This window comes from Lithobates pipiens, unplaced genomic scaffold, assembly GCF_037356315.1.
Source record: "Lithobates pipiens isolate NorthernLeopardFrog02 unplaced genomic scaffold, aLitPip1_a1.2 Scaffold_18, whole genome shotgun sequence".
Lineage (NCBI taxonomy): Eukaryota > Metazoa > Chordata > Amphibia > Anura > Ranidae > Lithobates > Lithobates pipiens.
In genome coordinates this window covers 377,884,294-377,912,293 of record NW_027507758.1, presented here as the reverse complement: position 1 = coordinate 377,912,293, position 28,000 = coordinate 377,884,294, and the positions used below count along the sequence as shown (strand labels likewise).

The 28,000-nt window shown below is 41.9% G+C and overlaps 1 protein-coding gene across 1 annotated transcript in view; it reads left to right on the top strand.

Annotated features, from left to right (window-relative positions):
- Nucleotides 1-3,131: 3,131 nt before the first annotated feature.
- TDRP (testis development related protein) overlaps nucleotides 3,132-28,000 on the top strand; it is a 120,307-nt gene continuing 95,438 nt past the window's right edge. Inside the window, exons 1-2 of the mRNA XM_077487758.1 lie at nucleotides 3,132-3,255; nucleotides 3,393-3,657. Coding sequence (XP_077343884.1) covers nucleotides 3,580-3,657 — 78 coding nt within the window. The 5' untranslated portion in view covers nucleotides 3,132-3,255; nucleotides 3,393-3,579. The remainder of the gene's footprint in view (nucleotides 3,256-3,392; nucleotides 3,658-28,000) is intronic.

The window sequence follows — 28,000 nt, the reverse complement described above, 5'->3', positions numbered from 1 at the left end:
TGACATTGGCATCTTCTACCCGGCTTTCCGGTGCGGGCCTTCGGCTGTCTTGATTGGCCAGTGCAGGAGGACATTACTCTCACACGCACGTGCCTGGGAGTCCCTTACACTATCAGACTGCAACTGTGCTGGAATTGTGAATAGTGCAGCACATGCACAGCGCTGTTTATATTCTGCAGAGGATGGCAAACGGTCAGGCAAAAGACTGCAATAAAGGTCCACTTTAAAAGTCTAAAATATACTCCTATTGTGACTGTTTAGACACCCTTTAAGCTTTTTCTGTCACATTTGCTGAACAGTTTAATCAACATGGAAGGAAGTTATTGCATAGATTTAGACAATAGAACTATGCAATCCTTTGCTTCCCCAGCAGAGAGTGCTCCCCTATGCTCTGACAGTAGACTGTTATTCAGCATCCGCTATGCCATTTCATTGCACATGATGATGTCAGAAGACATCCAACTGCTAGAGGGCAGCTTCACTACAGAGAAGAATGTTTACTTCAGAGTCCAGCTTTAATCTCTCTCCCCATCCCCTGAGTGCAGCAAATCAGCTTTTATACTTACCTTCCTCTTTGATCCAGTGATTTCAGACTTTGTGCACATATTCTTTCCAACAAAAATGTCCCCACCATGTAATTTAATTAGACCTGGTGACATGTCTGTGGGATAAATCATAATCAGGAGACTTTTTTTTATTTTTGTAATCTCACTGTATTTTTTCGTCCTGTCAGCAACACTATAATATGTTTAATAATATGTTTATCAGTCTTGACATATATATTTACTCTACAGGCTCAACATGTTTTGCAAAACAAGAGGAATGGGTAATGTAAAGATTACATGGGTCAGGAGTGGGTAATGCACAGAGGATCAGGAGTGGGTAATGCACAGAGGGTCAGGAGTGGGTAATGCACAGAGGGTCAGGAGTGGGTAATGCACAGAGGGTCAGGAGTGGGTAATGCACAGAGGGTCAGGAGTGGGTAATGCACAGAGGGTCAGGAGTGGGTAATGCACAGAGGGTCAGGAGTGGGTAATGCACAGAGGGTCAGGAGTGGGTAATGCACAGAGGGTCAGGAGTGGGTAATGCACAGGGGTCAGGTGTGGGTAATGCACAGGGGTCAGGTGTGGGTAATGCACAGGGGTCAGGTGTGGGTAATGCAAAGAGTACAGGGGTCAGGAGTGGGTAACGTACAGAGTGCATAGGTCAGGAGTGGGTAATGCAAAGAGTACAGGAGTCAGGAATGGGTAATGCACAGAGTATAGGGGTCAGGAATGGGTAATGTACAGAGTGTATTAATGGGTAATGCAAAGTGTGCCAGGGTCAGGCATGGGTAATGCAAAAAGTGCAGAGGTCAGGAGATGGATAATGCACAGAGTGTAGGGATCAGGAGAAGGTAATGAACAGATTGCAGGGGTCAGGAGTGGGTAATGTGCAAAGGTCAGGGATGAGTAATGCAGAGAGCAGGGATCAGGAGTGGATAAGAGTGCAGAACTTTGTAATGCACAGAGTGCATGCGTCAAGGATAAGTAAAGTAGAGTGCAGGGGTCAGAAATGGGTAATGTACAGAGTACAGGAATGAGTAATGTGTACAGTGCAGGGGTCAGGAGAGGGCAATGTACAGAATGCAGAGGTCAGGAGTGGGTAATGTAAGTGCAGGGGTCAGAGATGGGTAATGCACAGAGTGCAGAGGTCAGGAGATTGATAATGCACAGAGTGCAGGGTTCAGGAGTGGGTAATGAACAGATTGCAGGGGTCAGGAATGGGTAATGCACAGGGTCAGGAGTGGGTAATGTATAGAGTGCATTAATGGGTAATGCAAAGAGTGCATAGATCAGGAGCCTGAAATGTGCAGGATTCAGGAGTTGGTAATGTACAGAGTGCAGGGGTCAACAGTGGGTAATGTACAGAGTGCATGGGTCAGGGGTGGGTAATGTACAGAGGTTAGGGGTGGGTAATGTACAGAGTGCAGGGGTCAGGAGTGGGTAATGTACAGAGTGCAGAGGTTAGGGGTGGGTAATGTACAGAGTGCAGGAGTCAGGGGTGGGTAATGTACAGAGTTCAGAGGTTAGGGGTGGGTAGTGCACTCTGGCACTACCCAATCCTGTACTCTGCATTTAGTGGGCACTGAACTTGGAGGCAGCATGTGTGAGCATGTGTCTACCTGTGTGTTCATTTTGAATTATGAGCATGTCTGCAAGTGTGTTCATTTGGGATTGTATGTGTGTATGCTTCAAAGTGTATTAATTTGGGATTGTGTGTATGCTTCCAAGTGTGTTAATTTTGGATTGTGTGTATGCTTCCAAGTATGTTAATTTGGGATTGTGTGTGTGTGTATGCTACCAAGTGTATTAATTTGGGATTGTGTGTGTGCTAATTTGGGATTATGTGTGTGTGTGTATGCTTCCAAGTGTGTTAATTTGGCATTGTGTGTGTGTACTTCCAAGTGTGTTAATTTGGGATTGTGTGTGTATGCTTCCAAGTGTGCTAATGTGGGATTGTGTGTGCGCTAATTTGGGATTGTGTGTGTATATGCTTCCAAGTGTGTTAATTTGGCATTGCGTGTGTGTGCTTCCAAGTGTGTTCATTTGGGATTGTGTGTGTGTGTGTGTGTATGCTTCCAAGTGTGTTAATTTGGGATTGTGTGTGTATGCTTCCAAGTGTGTTAATTTGGGATTGTATGTGTATGCTTCCAAGTGTGTTCATTTGGGATTGTATGTGTATGCTTCCAAGTGTGTTCATTTGGGATTGTATGTGTATGCTTCCAAGTGTGTTCATTTGGGATTGTATGTGTATGCTTCCAAGTGTGTTCATTTGGGATTCAATTTGGAGGTTTAGCTCTGATTGGATATGTGTCTGACAATGTGTTCATTTGGCATTTTGTGGGTATTTGTGTTTCTCCAAGTGTGTTAGTTTGGGATTTGTGAGTATCTGTCATTGCAGCTTGCACACTAACAAAAACCATCACAAACACATACTGTCATTACACACACACCCAAACAATAGACATGACTTCCCCCAGACCGGGGTACTTTAGGAATGGTATTGGACCTGCAGGGGCAGATGACTGTACAAGTCTGAGAAGCCCTGGTGTACACCACCCATGGAGTGTGAGTATAGAGAGAGATAGAAGGGAAACAGGACACCTCCGCTCTCCGTCCAATCTCCCCTCCTCCTCCTCTAGGATCTGTTTACATGACCTCCTATTTGTTTCTCCTCAGATCGCCATCTTCCCGGACACAGCATGTAGATGAGGTGAGTGTTGAGCTCTGACCCCCCCGGCCATGACGTCACCGGGGACCCCCATTCCACGCATTGTTCTTGTATGTCGTGCTCTGTTATCATGTTCTCATCTCTCCTCCTCTTCTCTCCTCCTCCCCCTCCTCTCCTAGCTCGCCCCTCCTCCCCAGGACGATGATGATGATTACTTCCAAGAGAAGTGGAGTGAGCGGTGAAGCAGGTCTCTGGTTTCCAGGATGGAGTTACTGCTGTGCCCTGTATAAAGTGTAAGAGTCCCGTGTGTGCCCCCTGCACCTCACCAGTCCTCCCAGTACACAGGCCAGCCTGGGAGTCTGCACCATGTGGAAGATGAACAAGAGCAAAGTTCTCATAGAGGATTCACCTGATGAGGAGAACCACACTCAGCCTGAGCTTCAGGTAATCACCCCCTCATACCTCCTCACTACTCTACAATCTTTCCTACCATCCTCTCTGCATGTCTGCCCTCTGCTACTACCACTACTACCACCACCACCACCTGCACACCACCAAATAAGAGAGGCGGGACAGTCTCAATACAGGAGGGTCCTGCTCCTTGGGAGCTTACAATCTAAAACTAATTTCAATACAGAAGGGTCCTGCTCCTAGAAGCTTACAATCTAATGCCAGTTTCCATACAGGAAGGTCCTGCTCCTAGGAGCTTACAATCTAAAGCCAGTTTCAATACAGGAGGGTCCTGTGCCTGGGAGCTTACAATCTAAAGTAACCCTGTTATCCCAGAGGAACCCTTGAAGTGTCAGGTCTCAAGAACCCACCCCCCCCTAAAATCAATTAACTAGAGATCAGTGGGGAAAATGCCCCTCACGTTGGTAGCCAACAAGGAGCATGCCCATTCCCCAGTGGTGCACAGAATGGCATCTTACAGGTCATCAGTGTCATGTTGCTGGCTCTAAGTGGCGTTGGCTCCAGAACTATGCGGTCAAATTTAAATGGGAGGCCAGTCGGCCACAGCTGAGGCTGCATTTACAGTGTTTTGTGAATGTGTGTAAAAAGTTCACCACGTTTTTGCGCTACACGCATGAAAATCAACAGGCTACCCTTTGCATGACAAACATAGCGAAGTTGCTTGTGCAACTTTTTTGAATATCGAGCTTTGTGTATATATAATTTTTTTTTTTTTTTATACGCATCTTTTTGCATGACAAATGCGCGTCCTTTTTGTTGTGTTTGGGGTGCCATCAACAATGAATGATAATACAATACAACAGGCAATTTTTTTTTTTTTTTTTCATGTTTTATGAGCGTAAAGTCACACAATTTTACACACATTCACAAAACACTGTGTTTTGCCCATTCACACCAAAAAAAGTCCTCCAGATCCATTCTGGTTGCGTTTCTGCATGCACGTTTTTAATGTGCTCCAGTTCGTGTTTGTTTGCATTTTTTTTATGCATTCAAGATGCTGTGTGTTTTTGTTTTTTTCTTCCTCCTGTACTGGGGTCCGGTACTTAAAAAAAAAAAAAAAAAAAAAAAAAAAAAAACTTTATGCATTTTTACCGCGTTCCAGTTCTGTGCAGGTAAAAATCAGCATGTTGTATTTATTTTTATTTTTTTTCTGGAATACACTGAGGTGAACTATGCCATTTGAACCTACTTTGCATGCATTTTGGATGCAGGAATAAAAACACTGCATGTGGTGTGAATGGGCCCCTAAACCCAAAAGCAAACATTTTATTATCTTGCAGCATACACATTTCTCGAGATGGTCGCATTACCTTTCCTTTTTAGTCTTCTTATTTCATCTGGTGATCTGGCCAGTAAGTCTGTTCTTTTTCAACAGGACAAGTACTCCTGCAGACAAACCATTTAACACTGGCAGGGTTGCTTACAATTATCAGCTTTAATTTACATAAAACCTGTATTGTAAGAGGAGAAAAAAAATGCTGTAACTTAATATTTAAGTGCCAACTGGAGGTCAGCTGCAATTTGTTAGTGTAGTTAAATCTGCTAGTACAGATAACACTACCCTCCTCCCTGACTGTCAATGCTGCTGTGCCTCCTATTTTCGCTCCTCCAGAGTTGTCTCGCTAATACAGGTGGTGTGTTACTGGCCAGATCACCTGGTAAACATGTCAATAAAGCCTAAAAAATAAAACAAATGCAGCCATCCTGTCTGATTGGTAAGCTGCAATATATTACATTCATGGTTTTGGGTTTAATACCGCTTCAAGGAAAACCAAGCAAACTAGGGGAATCCTGGTTGAGACTGGCTGATGTAAAGAGTGTTTTTATATTTTTATTTTTTATTTTCGATTATCATTCTTCAAATGCCATAGCTGTCACCTGAGATAGACTTTAAAGGTCTACTCCAATGGTGGTCATACAGATGGCAATATTCTGCTGTTTTTTGTTTTTTTTTCTAGTATTTAATTACAAATCAATGACCTGGATCAAAGCAATCTGTATAAAACAAATGGGAGGAATTTATTTAAAACTAGACCCGTCAGAATCTGGAGCAGCTGTGCATAGCAACCAATCCGCTTCTAGCGTTAGCTGTGTAAATGAAAGCTAGAAGCTGATTGGTTGCCAGGCACAGCTGCTCTAGATTCTGCCTGCTCCAATTTAAGGCTGGGTTCATATGTGCGGGCCTACGGGTCCTTGCCTGCTCACTGGTTCAGGTGCGATTCAAGGGCTGAATTTTTGCCTGAATTTGCACCTGAACCGTTTTTCAAACCGGACCGCGGCTGCCTGGACATGTGAATCGGCTCTGTTGAGAGCCGCTCGCACTCACATGTCATGCGAACTGGATACGGGAAACCCCTATCCAATTCACATGTATATGAACCCAGCCTATAGGCCCGTACATACGTTCCGAAAATCGTACGAAAAATACTACTTTCTAAGCGATCGTACGATAATCTGATTGTTAGTACACAGCTTTCAATAGTCGATCCCGACAGTTTATCCGATTATTATTAGATGGGACAAGCATGAAAATTGTATCTCATACAATACCAGATCGTGCAATTTTCGTTTAGTCCGTTCAGTTGTCATCTGAAAATACAACCCCAATACACCACAACGCATGACTTAACTTCCGATTTATCTTTCATTTTTTTCTGTGGTACGAGACTTTTCATGACTTTAGTAACCTATTTAATTTCTACTTGTGACTAGAAAGCGAAAAAAGTCTGCTGATCTGTTGTCCAATTTTCGGATTGTGTGTACAGCCTTTAGGGTCCATTCTTATAGAAACTGCACATCTACTGTGGTTTATTTTTTTCCCTTGCACATATGCATGCATTTGATGTGCGTTATGTGAATCTACATGCAGTTGATCCTAATTCTTCTATCTGCATTTGTCCTGTGAGTTCACTTCTTTTTTTCCCTAGGCTTCTATATGCACTGTAATGTGTTGCAGTGTGTTTTTCTGCACATTTTGTGGTGCAGAAAAATGCAACATACATGATGCCCATAGGATTGCCTTTATATTGGACTATATATGCAGTTGGAGTGCACTCAGAAATGCCTCTCACTGAGTTAGATGTGAATGGGCTCTAAGTAATTTCTCCCCATAATGTCTTTATAGCAGGGTTGGTGGTTGGTTGCGTGATCCATTTACGGTATCCATCTATTTTAATAAAGCAAAAATGAAATTTAGTTGTATGACAAACTAGGAGCACACTGGGACCAATCCAAAGTTTTCAATGTGTAGTGCATTTTTTTAAAGTTATCTCAGTACACTTTGGTTGGGGTGTAACACGTTTAATACTGTACATTAAAATCTGTTTTTTTCCCTGAAGGAGCATACAATCTAAGGCACCTATTTCACATATATACATACTTGTTGCAATTTACACAGGAGACAGCTAACCTACCAGCATGTCTTTTGGTGTGTGGGAAGAAACCAGAGTAGCCACAGGAAACTCGCACAAGCATAGGGAGAACATGAAAACTCTGTGCAGGTGTCGTGGTTGGGATTTGGTCAGAGGACCCCAGTGCTGCAAGACCGACGTGGTGACCACTAAGCCACTGTGCTGTCCACAAGTTGGGGTCAAATGGCTGTTGGGGGGGCTTACACAGTCATTCAGTGATGTCTCATGAGTATGATTGGGTACACTCACACTAGAAAAGACCATTTGGTTTGAGTACCACCTGGTAATTGGGAACCAGCAGGGAATCAAAGTGATGACAAAGGTGGGCAAAGGGCTGAACACCGCACTCCATGGTTAGAACTAAAGTCTGAGAGTTCGATAACAGCCAGTATAGAACTACAAGTACCAACATTCCGATAGCAGAACACAGCAAGTAATGAACCAGGAACCTCAACCAACCAATAGAAGCACACAGCATATATATTGTTAGAAGTTTTGGTGCTCCAATAGCTGCACGCAGCAAATATTGGGGTACATGCACACAGCTATGACACTACTGATATATTCACAGGATCAGGCTGGTAGAAAGATGCTGCATAAAAAAGGTGTATGAAACGTTATGTAAAGTGCTTCCATGTACACACCTGTACGCCGCTTAGATGCGTAAAATTCTACTTCCATTGCAATAAATTGACATGCATAAGCGCACATAATACATGTGTTTTATACATGCTTGTATGAATAGATGTGTATTTATACTGACCAAGAATGCAGATTTTACTGTTTGATTTTATGGATTTGATTTGCAATGCAGGTTTACTGATCTTCAGGCGCAGAGTGCATGGACCTATAGAATTGTGTTTAGGTACCGATAAAAGCTCTGTTTTTTTTCTGTGGCCATGTGCATGAGCCCCTAAACTACAACTCCCAGCCTTTTTCATATGGCTTTGTCTGGGAATTCCAGGGCTACTGCAGACTTCAGATGTGATCCCAAACGGAACTGCTGCTTTTAAATTAACAAATGGAACCCAGCCTCAGCTCAGGTCTCTGTCTGTTTGTCACAGTGTAGGGCTGTCTGTCCCTTTCACATACCTGGAGCCCCTCTTCTCTACAGGTTATGATGGCCAGTACTGTTTTGTGTATGGCCGGCATAATAGTAACAAATTGCTAATAGAAATGTCCCGTTTTTTTTTAAAAGCACTAATTTGCCTGCACAGTAAAACTTTTCTCTGCTTGTTCTATTCACTACAAGGTGTTCTTGCTTTGTGGGCAGTCTAAATATTGATTTACAAGCTGTCTTTGAAATAGAGCTCATGCACACGGATGCATTTGCCTAAATGGGCATTTTTTAATTGGCTGTGACCCTGGTGACGTCCTCCTTGAGCTAGAGGCTTCGCCATAGCTGGAGGTTTGTAGCCACATGTAGTGGCTGAATGAGTGTTTTCACTACCTATGTTTGTGAGTAGCTATATTTTATCTTTTTAAAATTGTCATTGGTTAATGCACTAGCCCAGAGTGCCCTCTATTTTATTTATTTTAAATCTATTTTTCACAGCATTCTGAGGACAACCCTAGTCCTAGAGGGCAGCAAGGTTCTAAAGTAAAATCTACTTTTGACTTGGACTATCACACGCAGGAGAATATCATTGCTGTTGGTAGTTTTTAAATACCTGGGACATACAGGTGATGCATACGGCTCGCTGCCAGAAGAATGTCAACATTGACAGGCTGAAATATACAGTGGCTGTGTGTATATCCGAGCAGTACTCGTGTACAGAGCCACATGCGTATAGAGGCGTATGCTTGAATGTGAACTTTCTGCATTTGGCGCATATGACCCTGTGCGTGAGTACTTCCTAGATATATGTACAGCTGCTGTATATTTTGGCCTGTCATTGCTTTTGACAGGTTGCTGGCTGTGTGCTGTATGCACCACTTGAGACTTATGAGGTTTTTTTTTTTCGTTTGTTTTTTTTTATGCTGGTATTGGCTAGTTTTAGTAGAAACCAGCCAACATTCGGCTAGTGTGTGCAGTAGCCTGTTGGACAGAAGTCCAGATTCTGTCGAACAGCTGATCATCATCATCTGATCAGCACTTGCAGACAATGGCTGCGAGCGCTAACCAGTGTGTTCTGGTGGGAGGATTGGTCCTCTGGTCAGGACACAATAGCTCAGCGGGGAGGTTACTGCGCTTATTGTATGTGTGTGTGTGTGTGTGTATATATATATACACACACACACACACACACACACACACACACACACACACACACACACACACACACACACATCCTTTTTTTTTTTTTTTCGTTCAGCCTGCTGGTTTGAGTGAAGAAAGAAGAAAACCTGCCTGTGTGTACCAGCCAGGCATTACAGTAGCATGGCTCATGAATTACTTAGTTGCCCCTGCTCAACTGACTGGTAGTGTTCCTGGAAATGGATATGTTGCCAGTGACAACCATGATATTCTGCTGGTAAAGTTTCCCATGGTTTGTCACACATTCTAATTTAGTGGTTTCATGCAATAATTGTTGTGATGTCACATAAAGAGGCAAGCTGTGCTGTGGCTAACCTACTTGTCACGCAGAAGGCAAAGCTCTGAATGATCTTTGTTGTTGCACAGTTTACAGTGTAAGCAGACTTGTGTACAGTATTTAGTTAGCTCAGAGTACAACACAGAACATGCTTTGGTGCCCCAGGCAGCGAGGGACATGACTTTCCCAGGGTCCCTTATCTTGGATTGGTAGCTAATGTGTTATCGCCTGTATATCAGTCTCAGCAATACTCAGGAGATCCACACCACATGGCTGTATTGCTATACAATCTATTGTTGTGGAGATAATCTTTGTAAACACACCCAGCAAGTTTAGCAGTCGTATTTTTCTTCTGGAAAACACAATTATAAATATTGGTATTTTTTTTTTGTGGAGGCAGGAGGTGCTTCATAGTAATTGTTTGCTTTTTCACTGTCTTGTTCTAGACTTTCAATCTTAAAGAGAACACGCTGGGACCTAAAAATGAAGACTGGCATAGTAGTGATTATTAATATACAGGATTTATATGGCAGCACTTTACAATGTAAAAAGGGACAGTACGATTACAATACAGTTCAATACAGAAGAGATAGGAGCGCCCTGCTCATGCAGCTTATGATCTAAGGGTACTTTTTACACTGTTGTCGTTGACGGTAAAGCGCTGCTCGTTTCAGTGGTGTGTTGCTGCTGTTATAGTGGTGCTTTGGTGCCACTTTTCTGGAGGTAGCAGGGGGCTTTTAACAACCAAGAAGGGGTTAAAAGAGATAAAAGCACCCATGATGCAGTGCAACCGAAATGCTTTTCTGGTGCTTCGGAGGCAGTGGCCATTCATTCCAATGGGCAGGGGCAGTGTGGGAGCACTGTATACACCACCCCAAAGATGCTGCTTGCGGGACTTTTTTCCCGTCCTACAAGTGCACCGCCCCAGTGTGAAAGCACTAAGGCTTTTACACTGGGGAGGCATGAGAGGCAGTTTTCAGGCGCTTTACAGGTGCTTTTTTTTTTTTTTATCACTAAAATGCCTCAGTGTTAAAGGGGTCTTAAGGTAAAGATGTGATCCCATATGCGTCATCTTGCGTATGCACAGTATGATAATACTACAAGAGCTCCCTGAAGGTAATGTTGTCGTGGAATTCCAAGGGTGATTTTATGTGATTTCACGCTGCATGCTAATATGAAATTACCTATTTTTTTTTTTTTTTATCCTAAAACTTGCCGAGACTAAAAAAAACAAAACAAAAAATGTTTTTTTTGTTTTGTTTTTTTATTCATCTACCTAAAACACATTAAAGTGGATATGAACAGCCTCATATAATACAGAGATGAAGCAAATCTCCCTACATAAGTTTTATATCTCTATCTGCTGTCCTTCAACTTTCTATATTCTTTAGAAAGTACACATTGTTTTCTTCCCATTTCCCCTCCACATAGGCAGAGGAGCGAAGAAACTTGCAGAGCTATTCTGTGAATAGACAAGCTCTCTGCTTATAGCACCGTGTCTGAGAACGTGTCAGATATTATACTGATGACGAGGAGCGAAGCAGCAGAAAGACACAGGACTTGGGGCTTTGGAGAGAAGGAGGTAAACACTACAGATGTATGTGCCCAGGTCAGATTTAATGAATGGGGTTTACATCCACATTAACCCTGACACTAATAGCAGCCATACATGAATTAAAATTCAGCCAATTTAGCAGGGACCAGCCAAATCCCATCCATGTGGGCTGGCTGGTTGTACAGAAGTCAATCGATAAACTAAAATTTTTTTTCTATTCTACAAAGTCACTGTAATGATTCATTGTATCCTTTTTGGAAAAAAAAACAAAAAAAAACAAAGCGGAAAAGATGGGGTCCTTTCACATAAGCTTTCTAATCATGTCTGCCTGTCAGTTTTTTTTTAGGCAGGCCTGATCAAAAGTTCTGTGTAAGGCCCAGTACACAAAATTTTGGTCTGTGTGTACAGCTATCTGTTCTACTAGAGAAGATGGATTATCAATGGCTTCTGTCCAAACAGGCATGCTGGAAACCAGCATTTGATCAGTGTATTCTGGTGGGGTGGGGGGGGGGGGGGCAGTCCCCGTCCCCGTCCCCGTCCCCGTCCCTGTCCCCGTCCCTGTCCCCGTCCCCGTCCCTGTCCCCGTCCCCGTCCCTGTCCCCGTCCCCGTCCCTGTCCCCGTCCCCGTCCCCGTCCCTGTCCCCGTCCCTGTCCCCGTCCCTGTCCCCGTCCCTGTCCCCGTCCCTGTCCCCGTCCCTGTCCCCGTCCCTGTCCCCGTCCCTGTCCCCGTCCCTGTCCCCGTCCCCGTCCCTGTCCCCGTCCCTGTCCCCGTCCCTGTCCCCGTCCCCGTCCCTGTCCCTGTCCCTGTCCCCACCCCCCTGTCAGAATACAATGTCTCAGTGGGAAGATTGCTACAACATCCCTTGTGTTGGTTGAATGAATGGGGGGGAGAAACAGCTTAAAGCGGAGGTCCACCCACCGCTGCAAAAATTAAAAGCCAGCATCTACAAATACTGCAGCTGTTGGCTTTTAATAATAGGACACTTGCCTGTCCTGGAGTCCAGCCATGTCGGCACCACAGCTGATTATTATTTTTTTTTTCAATAGCTGTCGGGTGCATGGCACTGCCATTGCGAGTTAGGGAACATGGCAGTGGGAACCCTACTGCGCATGCGCGAGGCTCCACACGGGCACGACGGGGAGGAGGGGGGAGCCAAGCGGTCATGTCAATATTCACGGCTGTGGCTCCTGGAAGTGGGAACAGGATACTTGTCAAAGGTATCCTATTCCCCCCCCCCCCCCCCCAATCGTAAAGGCGCCAATTGTGGCACTGGAGGGGGGGAGGAAACAAATGAGCAGAAGTTCCACTTTTGGGTGGAACTCCACTTTAAAGTTATTGTAAAGTCTCATTTAAAAACAAAAAAAACCAAGCATGTTATACTTGCCTGCTCTGTTGCAGTTGGTTTTGCATAGATCAGCCTGGATCCTCCTGTTCTCGGGTCCCTCTTCGCTGCTCCTGGCCCCTCCCTCCTGTAGAGTGCCCCCACAGCAAGGAGCGTGCTATGGGGGCACACAAGCCTAGTCACAGCTTCATGTGTCCATTCAGATACGGAGCCCCGCCCCTTCTCTTCCCTGATTGGATAACTGACTTTGACTGCCGCGGGAGCCAATGGCACCGCTGATGTGTCTCAGTCAATCGGGAGGAGTGTCCCAGATGGCTAAGACACTCGTGGACATCGCTGGAGAGAAATTGGGTGCTGGGGAGGCTGTTGCACACAAGTTTTTTTTTTGCATTAAGATAAAAAAAAAGTATAACTTTACAACTCCTTTGAGGAAGCCCATATATGAGTTATTATTAACCACTTGCTACCTAGGCCAATTCTGACACTTTTATCCTACATGTAAAAATCATCTTTTTTTTTTTTTTTTTTTTTTTTTGCTAGAAAATTACTCAGAACCCCCAAATATTATTATTGTTGTTATTTTTATTTATTTTTAGCAAAGACCCAGGGAATAAAATGTTGGTTGTTGCAACTTTTTTATCTCGCACGGTATTTACGCGGCAATCTTTTTTCAACGTGTTTTTTTTGTTTTTTTGTTTTTTTGGGGGGGGGGGGGGGGGATGGTTTCATGCATAAAAAAAAAAAAAAAAAAAAAAACGCAATGTTAGCCCAATTTTATTTTCCATAATGTGAAAGATGATGTTACACCAAGTAAATAGATACCTAACATATACGCTTTGAAATTGCGCACACTCGTGGAATGGTGCAAAACTTCGGTACTTAACCACGTCCTTTTTTTTCCCCTACAAATAGAGCTTTATTTTGGTGGTATTTGATCACCTCCTGTGGTTTTTATTTTTTGTGCTATAAACAAAAAAAGGCGACAATTTTGTAAAAAAATAATTTTTTTTATAATTAAAAATCCCCTAAAAATATACAAAAAACAAAAACAAATTTCTTCCTGTGTATGCCGATATGTATTCTTCTACATATTTTTGGTAAAAAAAAAAAAAAACACAATAAGTATATATTGATTGGTTTGTGCAAAAGTTAGTATCTACAAAACAGGGGGGATAGATTTATGCCATTTTTTATTCTTAATTTTTTTTTTTAAGGGGTTAAGTGTGTTCTAGGGAGTGATTCTAATTGCTGGGGGGGGGGGTGGGGGGGAATGGGCTCACATTACATGACAGAGATCACTGCTCCTGATGACCAGGAGAAGTAGGTCCTTGTCATGTTGCTAGGCAGAACAGGGAAATGGTTTGTTTATATAGGCATCTCCCCGGCGCAATCGCGGGCCGCCGGTAAACAGTTTTTGGGACCACCGTGCCCGATATGTGGCAAATTCAAAGGGATGTACAGGTACACCCATTTGCCTGCCTGTGCCGTTCTGCCAACGTATCTGTGTGCGACGGTCAGTAAGTGGTTAAAAATCCCCATAGGTGATGCTTTAAATTTTTACAGGTTATTTGTTTATTGTTAGAGGTCTAGCGCTAGAATTATTGCTCTCGCTCTAACGTTTGTGGCGATACCTCAAGTGTGGTTTGACCGTCATTTACATATGTGGGTGCAACCTACGTATGCGTTCGCTTCTGCACACGGGAACAGGGGCGCTTTAAATTTATTTATTTTTTCTATTTTGACAGTTTCTTTTAACTTTTTTTTTTTTTTTTTTTTTTTTTTTTTTTATTACTTTTATTCCTATTACAAAGAATGTAAACATCCCTTGTAATAGGAATAGTGCATGGCAGGTCCTCCTTTTTTACAGTGAAATCCGGGGTCGATAAGTCCCCAGATCTCGTCTCTAGGCTGGGAAGCCTGAAAAACAAAACGAAAAAAGGCGACAGCTTTTTTCAAATACAGAGGCTGGGCATGACGTCATAACATGGTGCCCGGCCTCTGAAAGATCATTGAGGCGTCCAGGGGCCATCTGGCCCACCATATTCTCTATGGTAAACTTCTGGCGCCGGTCGGTTCCTTCTACCTCTCGCTGATCGTATGGGCAAGCCGGGATAAGCACTGGAGGGAGGCGGGAGGACGTCCCCTCTGCCTGTGAGAATGATCAAGTAGCTGAGCAACTGCTATGATTGTTCTTATGGTGCGCGGAATCGCCAGCTCTAATAGATGACTGAGCGATGTCTGTAACTGCAGGGATCATTCAGATATCCCCACTCAAAGTTGACGATGACGTATGATGTCGTTGGGCAGGAAGTGGTTAATAAGAAAAAGTAATCTCTCTGCGCTCATGAGATCTGACACATCAGAAATGATTTCTTATAGATAACGATGATGATGATAGTGGTATGTGTGCAAACTGAAAATATATCTGAAACCGTATTTGGTAATGGAGGGGAAGAGACTCGAGGACTAATGCAGCTGAAAGGTCAAGAATTCAGCTGGATGGAACGAGCTTTATTGAAATAGCCAGCAGCCTTATCAACTAGGAGAGCAGGATGGCTGAGCAGCGCTATGGGTAGAAAGGTGAGTCGGAGCTTGAATTTCAGTGCAGCAGTGTTCATCAGATGCGGGAAGATCCTCGTGGGTATGCAGAAAACATGAAAGTAGCCACAGCGCACGTGTTAATAAAAGCATGTATCCATTTATTGCACAACATGAGTAAAAACTTATGAAGTTTTGCTGGAGCTTGTAACATCTGAGAGCAGCATAGCCAGTGAACCTGCAAGTGGCTGTCATGCACAAGATTCTGGGTGTGTGTGTATATGTATATGTATATGTATATGTAATATATATATATATATATATATATATATATATATATATATATATATATATATATATATATATATATATATACATTTTCATTCATTTAAAATCAACAAATAGTATAGGGAATGATATAAGAAACTAAACATAGATTAATGAAGCCAAACTGGGTCAAATGATATTAGATATTTGGCTGGTGTTGTGATTAATAAGACAATTATTAACATCTTTGTTAATCTATGAGCCTGGGTTCACACTGCTGCGATTTCAGAGATCGCATTTGATTCGCACCCACACTACAGGTGCCGATCACATGCGATCTCTGAGCAATGCGAGTTCAGCCATACAATTGTTTGGCTGAAACCTTGCGTTGAAAATAGTGCAGAGACTTGTTTTTCACCGCACCAGAATCAGATCGCATGGGTGCGATCCGATTCTAGCGATCCGATTGCTGTGCGAGTTCACAGTTCGCACTGCAATCTGTAAACTAAACTGGGGGTGTCATTAACTTTGTTAATGACACCTGCAGCGGTTCGCACGAGGCAGTGTGAAAGACCTGCGGGAGAGGAGTGATGCGGCAACCAGCGTGTATTCTCGCTGGTTCCCGCATCGCATCAGTGTGAACCTAGGGTGAAGGCATTTGATACATTTATGGATGGTATTAAAACTGTCAAATTTGAAACGTGATGGAGAGCAGCTTTTATTAACATGCTGTGGGCACTTTCATATTAATATAGCGGCAAAAGTTTGCGCATTTTTTTTTTTTTTTTTTTTTTTTTTTTTTTAAATGCAAAAAAAATTACTGTATTCCCCATCTACACTCAATGTGGATGGGGGAATCCTCCCTGCTGTGCTATTGTATTCTGACAGCAGGGAGACCTCCTTGCCATCAGAATACACTGATCAGCTATATAGCCTGCAGTGATGCTTGAGTGTGTAAAATCTGACAGGGCAGTTGTACAGAAGTCAGTAGATCAACTTCTGTACAACCTCCTTGCCCTTACAAAGATTGAACATTGGCTGGTCTCTGCTGAACAGGCCAAACTTCGATCCATGTATGCCAGGCTTAAAGGTCATTCATTATACACATTAAAATCTGATTGTACAATCTCTATACAACCAACATTAGATCTTCCATTACTATGAAATACGATAACCTGTTTAAACTATCCAAACAATTTTGTATCCAATCAGCAGCCCTTTTATTACATACTTGTTGCTTGAACTAAAGGAGATTGTGCTGTCGGATTGTAGTGTGTGGTGAGCTACGTCTACGGGGTGGTGGATGTAACCAGATGTGCATCCAAAAAGAAAAGAAAATGGAAAAGAACTGCATCCTTTTCCATTTTTCCAGACCACATTGTGTATATTGGAGGTCGTCTAATGGAAACAGATGCCCATAATTTGAAAACAGGTCAGCAAAGTTCCGTTGTCAAAATGCAGAAAAAAAAACTGAACAGGCACAGATGTCACCAAAGTTGTGCTCTGATCTAGCAGGGGACATCTGTTCACGGATCCCCTGCTGAAAAAACTGGACAGGGCTCATGTGAAAGGACCCATACAGGGGAGGTTTATCTTACTAGTGGTAACTGTAGTTGGCTATCATTGATGGTGTTATCAGTTCCTAGGGCTCCTTATCCCTACTCTGAGACCAAGGGCTGTCAGAGAAAGCTTGTTCTCCATGCTGGCGGCATGAGATCGAGACTGGTGCCAGCACAAGGTATGCATATATGTGGCTGCACAGCATAATGCTTCTGCTCCTAAGCACCTAGAAGCCTGTTTTTTTTTTTCTCTGCTCCTAGAAGCTAAATTGTGTTTATTCTATGTACACTACTTTAGGCTATTACCATTTTTTTGAGCTTCAGCATCTAGTAGCAGAAAAAAATATATTTTTGGAGCTTTTTTCCAGTAGAAACGCCCCTAAACACTACTAACGTTTTTTTTTTAGCCTTTTTTTTCCTTTAACTGCAAAAATGCTCAAACGCTACTACAAAGAGCTATTATCAGCATTTTTTAATCGGTGCTTTTTGCCAGCATTTTTAAGTGTAAAAAAAATTGCTAGTGTGCATGAAGCCTTAGTCGGTGCTGCCACATATATGATTCTAGCCGACAGGAGGGGGTTAATGCATCATTTTACAATTAAAGTCCCATCCCAGAATTGAGCTTTAAAGAGGAGCTCCAGTCTAGGTAAAATTTTTAATACTGGAGATGCTGCTGATTTTAATATAAGGACACTTGCCTGTCAAGGGATCCAGCGATGTTGGCACCCCAAGCCAATTCTTCAATCGGGTTCAATTCTTCATCAGGACCAAATTGCTCATGACTAATGACTTTGTGCCTGTCATGTTTCATATGCCTTTAAATGTTATCTGTATTATTCTGTCCCTGGTTCCTCCTTCCTGTATCTCAGCTTATTCTGTATAGTTAGCCCCACCCTTCTCCCAGTAATGCATTTCTGCACACATGTGGACTGGATCACATTATGATCTTTTGACCTATCCGATGTTCATTGTTGTAAGATCCTCACAGTTTATGGATTAAACTTCACAAGATCAACAAGGTGTTGTCTGGATCGAGTCACTGTCTGTTTATCCAAATAAGATTGGGGTTATGGACCTCTCAACACAACTAAGTTACGGAGCGCACACTTTCAATGCTTAGATTGGAGAGGCAGAACAGTGCCCATAGCAGGTTTGTGTCACTAAACAAAATATATCCACGAGAAAACTGCACTGGAAGCTGTCTGTAACCAGTCCAAGTTCAGTGTGAGTGACACTTTACAAAGTGAACATATTCTATTTCTTTAGTAATACATCAACCCCACTGTATTTCTCTATCCTCTAGTACCTATTAAACTTTTTTTTTTTTTTCGCTCCAGCTACATGACAATTCAGATGTTACATAGTTACCTTCCAGTTATAAGCTGTCAATGTGATCATACGCTTTCTAGACACTTTTTTTTTTTTTTCCTCCCCGGGAAGGGTAACAGACCATGTAAAACATAACAGTTCTTTGAATGTTATGAGACCATCCTCTAAGCCTGAGGCTCTGCCAGCTATATATATTTTTATACATTAAATTCCAGCATTTCTGCATGACCTGTGTATAATAAACAGATTTTGAAGTGTCTTTGCATGAAAACTTTTCCCCTCCAGTTCCAGATGTGCAGATTGGGTAGCTTTTTGTTTCAGCGTTTGGCTCCCTTTCTAATTAGACACATTTTACGCCTTTTTGACTCTCATTTGTTTTGACGTCCTCTGATAAGCTAGAAAAAAAAAGCAGAATTGTGAAACGGTGTTGCCATTTATGGGTGAAACCCATGAATTTAAATGCAAGCTTTTAAAACGCCTTATGTTATTTTTGACAGGTGTGATGAGACACACATCGTAAAAGAATAAGCAAAGCCACAGCAGTCAGATTTTGTGGGGATTCAGTAGAGCAGGATAACGTGTACCTATGGTGGCACAAATGGTTTTTATCCACAACGGGTCATTCGTAGTTTTGTTTCTTACCAAAAAGAAATCCAGCTTGCCTCTCCTTACATTCTTTTGCTTGCCATAATACAACACAAGACTTTTTGGCTAGGCATTCATGATTTGGGGCCATTCAGTTTAATACATCCTTTATACCCAGGCAACAGAGTGCTTGATGAGCATAATAAAGTCACTTAACCCTATTGCTGCCAGAGCCTTTTTTGCGTTTTGTGCACACATGTTTAAAAAATCATTTTAGGCCTGAAGTTTACACAGAACCCCAAACTTATATTTTCTGAAAGGAGACACCATAGAGAATAAAATAGCGGTAGTTCCAATTTTTTATGTCACATGATATTACCGCAAAGGTCTACAGGGTTGCACCAAGTAAATAGATGCCCAACATGCCAAACTTTTTTTTTTTTTTGCGCCCGTAAAATGGTGTCAAACTTCAGTACCCTATATTTTCTATAGGTGAAGCTTTAAAGGCCTATAGATATCAGTTTACAGTTACAAAGGAGGTCTGGTGCTAGAATTATTGCTCACTCTGGCATACGCAGCAATATGTAATGTGTATTGCAGTCAACGTTTTTACGTGTAGGCGCCCCAACGCAGCCACCACATTGTGTGCAATACCCCATATGACGTATGGACCTGGCGGCGAAAGGCTTAAAGGAGAGGTATTGCCTAAGCTCGTTTGGCTGTACTTCAGCTATGGATCACAGGCGTACAGTTAGTTTTGCACTCCTGCCACTATTTTCCAGCAGAGAGCAGGCTCAAGTCTGCTCTCTAACATCACAGAAGTTGGTCCAGGCTCCGCGTCGTCATGACCTCGTCATTACCACAGAGTCGGGATCCATCAGATCCTGAGCCGGATGCCCCACCCCTCTACAGTCCAGCGCTCCAATGAGCGTGTAGGGAGTAGAGCAGAGAGCTGTGACTGACCGTCAGCAGCTCTCTACTCATGCAGCTGTGAGAACCGAGTGATTGGCAGTATTCGATCACTCGGCTCTCAATGTAGAGGCGCTGGGGGGACAGATGCTGCATCCACCAAGGTAAGTATGATTCAGGGAGAAAAAATAAATAAAAATACTTCTCTTTTCAAGATTCTAAAGCTGTCAGGGACCGGCCGAGATTCAAACCAAGTATGGGCAGGCTGAAATTGAACTTGGGTACAATCAACCTGTCTGACTTTGTATGCGATTAATTGCACGTGGCCATCATAGTCGCTAGCAGTAATAACTGTATTCTCCTGGCCTTGGCTCCCCCCTCTCTGGGAGAACACAATGGAGTTGATTGACTGACTAAAACTGGAGTGCAAAATATGGTGCAGCTGAGGTCTCTCTGCAGTTGACCTTATTACTGACTTGCCATGCCTCCTTCGGCAAGGCAGAACCTTTACTCCTTTGACTATAATTTATCTGAATACACAAAGTAGTAGCAAAGATGCTGTATGCACAGTTTTACTAACTCATGCCAAAGTTGCAAAACTGGGTTCAGCTGTTAAGATTTTGTTTTACATTCACCCATTGAGGGGGTTAAGCTTTGTGAGTTGAGTCCTATTGTGTGTGGCAGGCAGTATGTGTCACAGGGACACTCCAGTGATGTCAATTGTGATATTGCATGATTTTTGAGGATTATCATTCTGTTGGATCAGTACTTGTGGTCCAGAATTGATCCTTCTAGTGAGATGTTAAAATATGTTTATAGTGCTGTCAGGTTTTTCTTGCTGCCTGTGCCACTGTTGGGGGATTCACTCTTTCTATTTGTACTGTTTACTATACTCATTGAAAGTGAAAGAAAATCACAAATTTTGGGTTGTCCCCAGAACAGCAAAAGTGGGGCTAATTTTTTCACAGATATAGTAGCTCTGGTGACCACCAGGGATTTCCGCACTTTGGAGGGATAACCTCTCACTTCCTGGACAGGAAGTAAGGGAAAATCTCCCCAATGAGGCATAGATGAGGGAAAAAAAACTGACGGGTTATAACCCACCCCTTTAGTTCATCCAATTTAAAAAATAAAAAATTGCCTTTTAGTTCTACTTTAATTTCTTAAGTACAATCTATGGGCCATCAAGATACCCAAAGTTTGCTTCCCCCATTACATTAGGGTCCATTCTTGGCAACTAGAGGCAAGCTAGGAGGTGGTCAGGAGGAGGAAGTTCCATTCTCCTACTGCTCCTTCCTCTGAATGATGGGGCTGCAGGTAAGTACTTTTGTTGGTTTCTGTTGTTCAGAGGTCAGCTTAGGCTCCTAGTTACAAAATGAAAATAAAGCAGAGAGCCACACAGGAGGCATTTCTGATTTTATAATGGTGGATACACTGTGATCTCTTTTCGACAGGAGTTTTACTTTTCAAAAGTATAAAATGGCTCACGCATTCAGTTTAAATTTAATATATTAAAAATACACAAGTGCAGTGAATAAACATTTGTTTAAACGTTGGCTTTCTCAGTATAAAATTGTGCAAACCTTTAAGCCACCTACATTGTGACCTGGACCTGGCTGAGTCTGCACAAGACCGATTCGCAAGGACGTTAATGGGTAAAATATGTACTGGGAAGATCATGCTAGAACCTCTCCTGCATCACCAGCAACATCATAAGTAACTACAAAACCAGAGACCATTGCTGTTACAACCCCTGTACAGATCAGTGCTTTCTAAATTACAGTCCATACTTCTTTCCCACAGCTTGATACATTTTTAAAGACCAGAGAAAACTATACATTTAAAGGGATACTAAACGCACACGGTTTCATTTACATTATATTATCCTTTCTATTTCTGTATGTGGATAATGCACTATAATTGTTTTAATAAATGCCTAATCCAGGCTTTCTCAGCCTGTTAACCCTAGAGGAACCCCAAAAATAATTTAAATTTCTTGAGGAACCCTTACTAAAACCAATTTTATCAGGACTCAATAGGAATAATGCCCCTTATATTGGTGGTCAATAGTAAGACTGCCCCCCTTAAAGTGGTGCTCAGAATGCTACCCTTAAAGACAGCTAAAACAATATTTGGTGTCATGTTGCTGGCTTTGCTAAGTAGTGCTGAACCTTCAACTCTGTAGGCATCATCAAATAGGTGGTTCATCAGCCACAGTTAAGGAACCCTTTGCAACCTCTGGAGGAAGCCCAGGGTTCCACGGAACCCTGGTTGAGAATGGCTGGCCTAATCGATATACAGCTGTCACATGACCCAGTTCTCTCCCAGTCTGTGTGCAGGGAAACGTAAGCAGCTTTAGGAGGAGCTTCTAGTCCTCTGCTGCTGGTGACGTGTTCAAAAAACAAACAAACAAAAGGCCTTTGAGTAAAAATAAATATTATCAATGTTTTAAATGGGCATACAAATATACTGTATATTTTAAAATAAGTCTTTATTATTTTGTGGAGACAACATGGTTTGGGCAGTCTCTGCCAGTCTCAGGAAAATCTGACCAGCTACTTTGTCCAGAAGTGTGTGTGTGTGTGTGTGTGTATGTATAATATATATATATATATATATATATATATATATATATATATATATATATATATATATATATATATATATATATATATATATATATATATATATATATATATATATATATATATATATATATATAAATAACTATTGTAGTGTGCAGTGGTTTAAACTGGACACATAGGTGACAAAGCATTTAGCCTTAATTTACGGTGGGACTACGCTGGAATATCCGCCCACTGCCATCTGGATTAAACCCGCCAACCTATTACAGACAAGGAAGCTGACATCTTGGCCTCTGTTTGAGCTGAAGTTGCATGGCATGGGACTAGTCATTTCCTTTGCATGAAAGTTCAGTTGAGAGCGAACATGCACTAAATTACCAAGAGTATTGGGGCGCCTGCCTTTACACACACACATGAACTTTATTGGCATCCCAGTCTTAGTCCGTGGGTTTCAATACTGAGTTGGCTCACCCTTTGCAGCTATAACAGCTTCAACTCTTCTGGGAAGGCTGTCCACAATGTTTAGGAGTGTGTTTATGGGAATGTTTGACCATTCCTCCAGAAGCACATTTTGTGAGGTCAGGCACTGATGTTGGACCAGAAGGCCTGGCTTGCAGTCTCCACTCTAATTCATCCCAAATTGGTTCTATCAGGTTCAGGTCACGACTCTGCGCAGGGCAGTCAAGTTCCTCCACCCCAAACTCGCTCATCCAGGTCTTCATAGACCCTGCTTTGTGCACTGGTCCAAATCACTTGGTTGGAGGGGAGATTATGGTGTGGGGTTGTTTTTCAGGGGTTGGGCTTGGTCCCTTAGTTATAGTGAAGGGAACTTGTAGGACATCAGCATACCAAGCCAGGCCTCCTCATCCATTTATCAGTACCTGACCTCGAATGCACTTCTGGAAGAATGCTCAAATTTTCCCATATTGAAACCTACGGACTAAGAATGGGATGCCATTAAAGTTCATGTGCGTGTCAAGGCAGGCGCACCAATACTTTTGGTTATATAGTGTAAGCACTCTTGTAACTTTAACAGCTATAATAAATCTACTGTATGCTGGTTCTTTTTTCCCAAGCATATTACTATTCTAATAAAGACACACATTTTTGCTGCAGCGTGAAGCTAAAAATCTAATAATCAAAATCAACAGACTAGAGAACTGGAATTTATAATAGCGGTGGGCATTGAGCTCATCGTGGCTTTACTGAAGTAAAATGATGTCATGCGTGGCATATAACATGCACGTTGGTGAATGTGTATGCTATGAGTTGAATAACTGTCCAGACTATACCTCATTTTCCCCATAGGACATGCATTAGCATGAGCTCCTTACAAACATTACCAAATAGTAACATTCTTCCAGAAGAAGCTCATTAATTCATTTGATGTATACCTCTTCTTAGGAAGCCTATTAAGTATAAGAATAGGTTTAATTTTTAACATAGTTCTGTTTAATATGTATTTATTTAATATGCCATTTTGATTTTCTCTAAAAACAATAAAATTAGGAGTATGAAATCAGACCTTCCCATTAGCGCCAACAGTTTGCGCATCACTTTATATGTAGAGCACATTCTCTTCTACTTTAATGGGATGATAATGAAGCTACTTTGCTGGTGATACTGATGGAGTTATTGCAAACTAGTTTTCAAAGGATTTTTTTATTTTTTTTCTAGCGCTATCAAGAATAATATTATGCTTTTGGGGGTTTTTTTGGCTTTTTTTGGTGCAAGTTACCACAACATTATTATGACGTAGTTTTTAAGACCAAAGATACAACTATGTTGGTGTCCCTTGTTAATTTTACATTGGGAGTAGGTAGTTCCATTTAAAAAAATACAAACTGTCATTTGAAGTAAAACACATAGCCAAGTAGTATTCTCCACAATTTTATTGTGCATTAAAAAAAGAAAATAAATAAATAAAATTAGACCTGCTATCTGCCAATAGAACTTAATCAAAAAGTTCAATCTATGCATCCAAAAATATAGAAAATATACCAAATGAAATCATTATTCAACCAAAAAATAAAATAAAAGCTTCATACATGTGTCCTGCTTCTTGATATAGGGGGTCAACCATGCCAAGAGTTGGTGAAAGCAGGGGGCTGTCATCTGGAGATAATTCCGAAAAACATCTCTTATTCTCCTGGAGCTCCCGCAGCAAAGGCATATGACCTAATTGGTCACGCATAATAAAGCAACCGATTTTTGGTCCAAGAAATCCTCCTGTTCCAGGACTAGACTTGTGTCAAAGCAATAACTCCAACGCCAATAATAAATAACACATTATCTCCAATTCCACAACATTGCTAGTTGACGAACGGCCATTCAGAAACAAAATGAAAAGCGAAATATGAAAAGCGCTAATCGGCAAACTTCTACTAACACAAAATTAGCAGAAGGAGCCCAAAGGGTGGCACTAAGGAGCAGAAAATTTATGTAGTACGTCAATACGTTCGTGTTTGTTGGCCAACAATTGTGTGCCGTTTGTACACAAGACAAGTTTGGGGCCAATGCCCTCCGGACAAAAGTCCATGGTTTTCTTGGTGGAAAATCCGATCGTGTGTACGAGGCTTAAGAGCCAGTGCAGCGCTTAGTGAAGGAAATAGTTCATTAGGAGCAGCTTGGTCAAAATGAACTATTTAAAGCGGGAGTTCGCCGGGACTCCGCGTTTTTTTTTTTTTTTTTTTTTTTTAAGTCAGCAGCTACAAATACTGCAGCTGCTGACTTTTAAAATAGTGACACTTACCTGTCCAGCGCGCCCGCGATGTCGGCACCCGAAGCCGATCTCTAGATCGACACTCGAGTGCTGCCGCCGCCATCTTGGGTATGGGAATCAGGAAATGGAGCCTTTCGGCTTCATTTCCTGGTTCCCTACTGCGCATGCGCGAGCCGCGCTGCGCAATGAGGACGGTCCCCGCTGCCTCTGGGATCTGTGTGTTTCCCAGCAGGCAGCGGGGCACTTGCGGAAGGGGGCAGGCACTTGCGGAAAGGAGCGTAATGTACGCCCCTTTCCGCAGAGAGCTAGCCCGGAAGTGGGTGCAGTTACCTGGATTATCCAGGTAACTGCACCCCCCCTCCCCCCTGAAAGGTGCCAATTGTGGCGCCGGAGGGGGGGAGGAATCCGATGAGCGGAAGGTCCATTTTAGGGTGGACCTCCGCTTTAAAAGTGACAGGAAACATGATCAGATCAGTCTTTTTTTTCAAGGGTTTACAGACACTTTAATGTATGCATTCTAGCAAATTGACCCTTGCGTAAACTATCTGTAAACGCAGGAACTACTTTTAATCTCAAACAAACATGTTCAAGAGTAATTCCCCCAAAACCACATTGTTTGTCTATTTACCATTAGTATGTTTTATACCGAGTTGGCAAACTGCTAAAGTGTTTCTAAAGCTTATTGTTGTTTTATTTCCTTTTACAAACATGTGAAATGTCTTCATTCTGACAAATGGCATTGTTTTCATTTTGAACACGTAGAATGCCATTTGAAGATTCTTCATTGTGCAGTCTGGGGCACACATAGCAAAGAAGTGATATCATCTCGCTTGTAAAAAAAAAGCCCTGTGCTGATCCCTCATGAGCTTATCTCATTCATAATGTTACATTTGCTCAATTCCATTAATCAATTATTTATGACATGTTAGTTTAAATTATTAATAAAATACACAAAAAGCTACTATGTGAACTTAATTTGGAGAATTCTTGTTGATTCCGCTCTGCATTGATGAATAATTGATTATCTCCCTGTTTACCAGCACATTGGTCACCTAAAAAATGCTTCAATATTTTGGCTGTTCCAGTGTACTTGGTGAATGTTGTGCAGTGAAAGTCCTAGTGAAATAATATGGATTTCATGCGGGAATCCTTCTACTAAATGTTATGGAACATTTAGGAAAGAACTCCTACACAGCCCAATCTTGACCAATTCCATTCCCTTGGTCAGATGTTCTTTCAAAGCTTGGACTATGCATGAATGCTCTAAAAATGGGCAGTCTGCTGGTAATCTCCTGTTTTTTGTTGTGTCTTGTTTCACATTTTGGTGTCGATAAAGTGAAAACTTGGTGGCTCTGTGGGTTATACTTGATGATTGGTGCCCCTTACCTTCAGCATCTCTTCAATGTGACATGATGGTAGAAGTTAAAATGATTTATTGAACCTGCTAAAAGGTGCAATAGCCAACAGGGGAAAAGCCTGCAAGCTGGATATTGCCTTACAGCAACTCCAGGTGTTTAAGGTAGTTATTTTCAATATCAAATTGTCCAATTACGTACTGTAAAACTGGTGTAATGCTTACTACATTCTAAGGCAGGTGCCTGGAAAGACTACTTCAACAATAAAGGAAAGCCAAAGGTTACTGTGGGTTTTTTTTATTTTATTTTTTTAACATGTTGTAGTTCATTCTCTGTGCTTAATGTGGATCTTTTGACCCACACCATATAGAGGGACAGAGACCATGGGACACTCACTACTTAATGTCTACTTTATCCCTGCTTCAAATCACAAGTTCCAGCTGGATCAATGAGATAGATCTAAAGTTTTCGGAAGCCTTTGGACTTTTTCTCTGCTGTGTATGCTGTCAAACAGCCTACATTTTTTAAAATGTGTTTTGTTAAAAATACCTAAATCGAAGTATAAAAGCATTTTAGTAAATACAGAATGTATTGAAAATGTTAAACGTTTTACTATTGAAAATGTAAGGTGGGACTCTCTTCTGATATTGTCTTATACACTTAAGGTGGCCATACATGGACCTTTTTTTTTTTTTTTTTTTGATCGAACAAGCAAAGTGAATGCAGGAATCCCCTCCCCATTGTGTTTTTTGTATTCTGACAGTGGGGACTCCTCCACTGTCAAAATACACTGATCAGCGCTACAGCGACGTCACCAATGATTGAAGGAAAACTTTTCAACAAGCCAGTTTAAGAGAAGCCTATTGAACAGGAACAGCTGAAGATGCATCAAAATTTGTCCGGGTTCAGCAGAGACCGATTGAATTTTGATCCATCTATGGCCAGCTTTAGACGTTGTTGTAACAGTCTGGACTAAACTGTCAGGAATCGGGTCATGATTATCTAATGTCTATGGATACTTTAATCTTTCAGTTCCATCTGGCATTGGGGTTGCTTTATGCTTTTTGTCTCCACGCCAATTGGCTTTCATTCATGACTGTACTGCGATAAAACCATTCTATTTAGTCCCTGGGAAATCAAATGCGTTTTGGCCTAATGGCCTAAATATAGTTTCTGATGGTTCTAATATTACTTAAGAGGCTATATCTGATTTGGGATCTTCAACTGCAGCATGAATAGGACGTACCAATCTACTGTAATGTAGTACTTGCATGCATCTGCTATCTTTCCATTACATATACAGACAGTTTAGGGCTGGCATATGTTTGGCCACTTTGTTTCTTCTCTCCCTCAAGCCAATAGTTGCCAGGCTTAGCAAGAAAGGTTTTCCGACGTGCAAGGACTTCAGGTCTGGTGACATACGGAAAAGGAAGGGGCTTTCCAGACACAAAACAGATGTCATAAATACTCATCTGGTATAAAGTGTGGTGGTCTGTTCAAATTAGTATCACTGAAGAATCAACAATTGCTTGCTTGGTAATACTATATTTTTAACATCAGTCTGAGGATGCAAAACGAACACATTGGGGGTTATTTACTAAAGGCAAATCCACTTTGCACTTGAA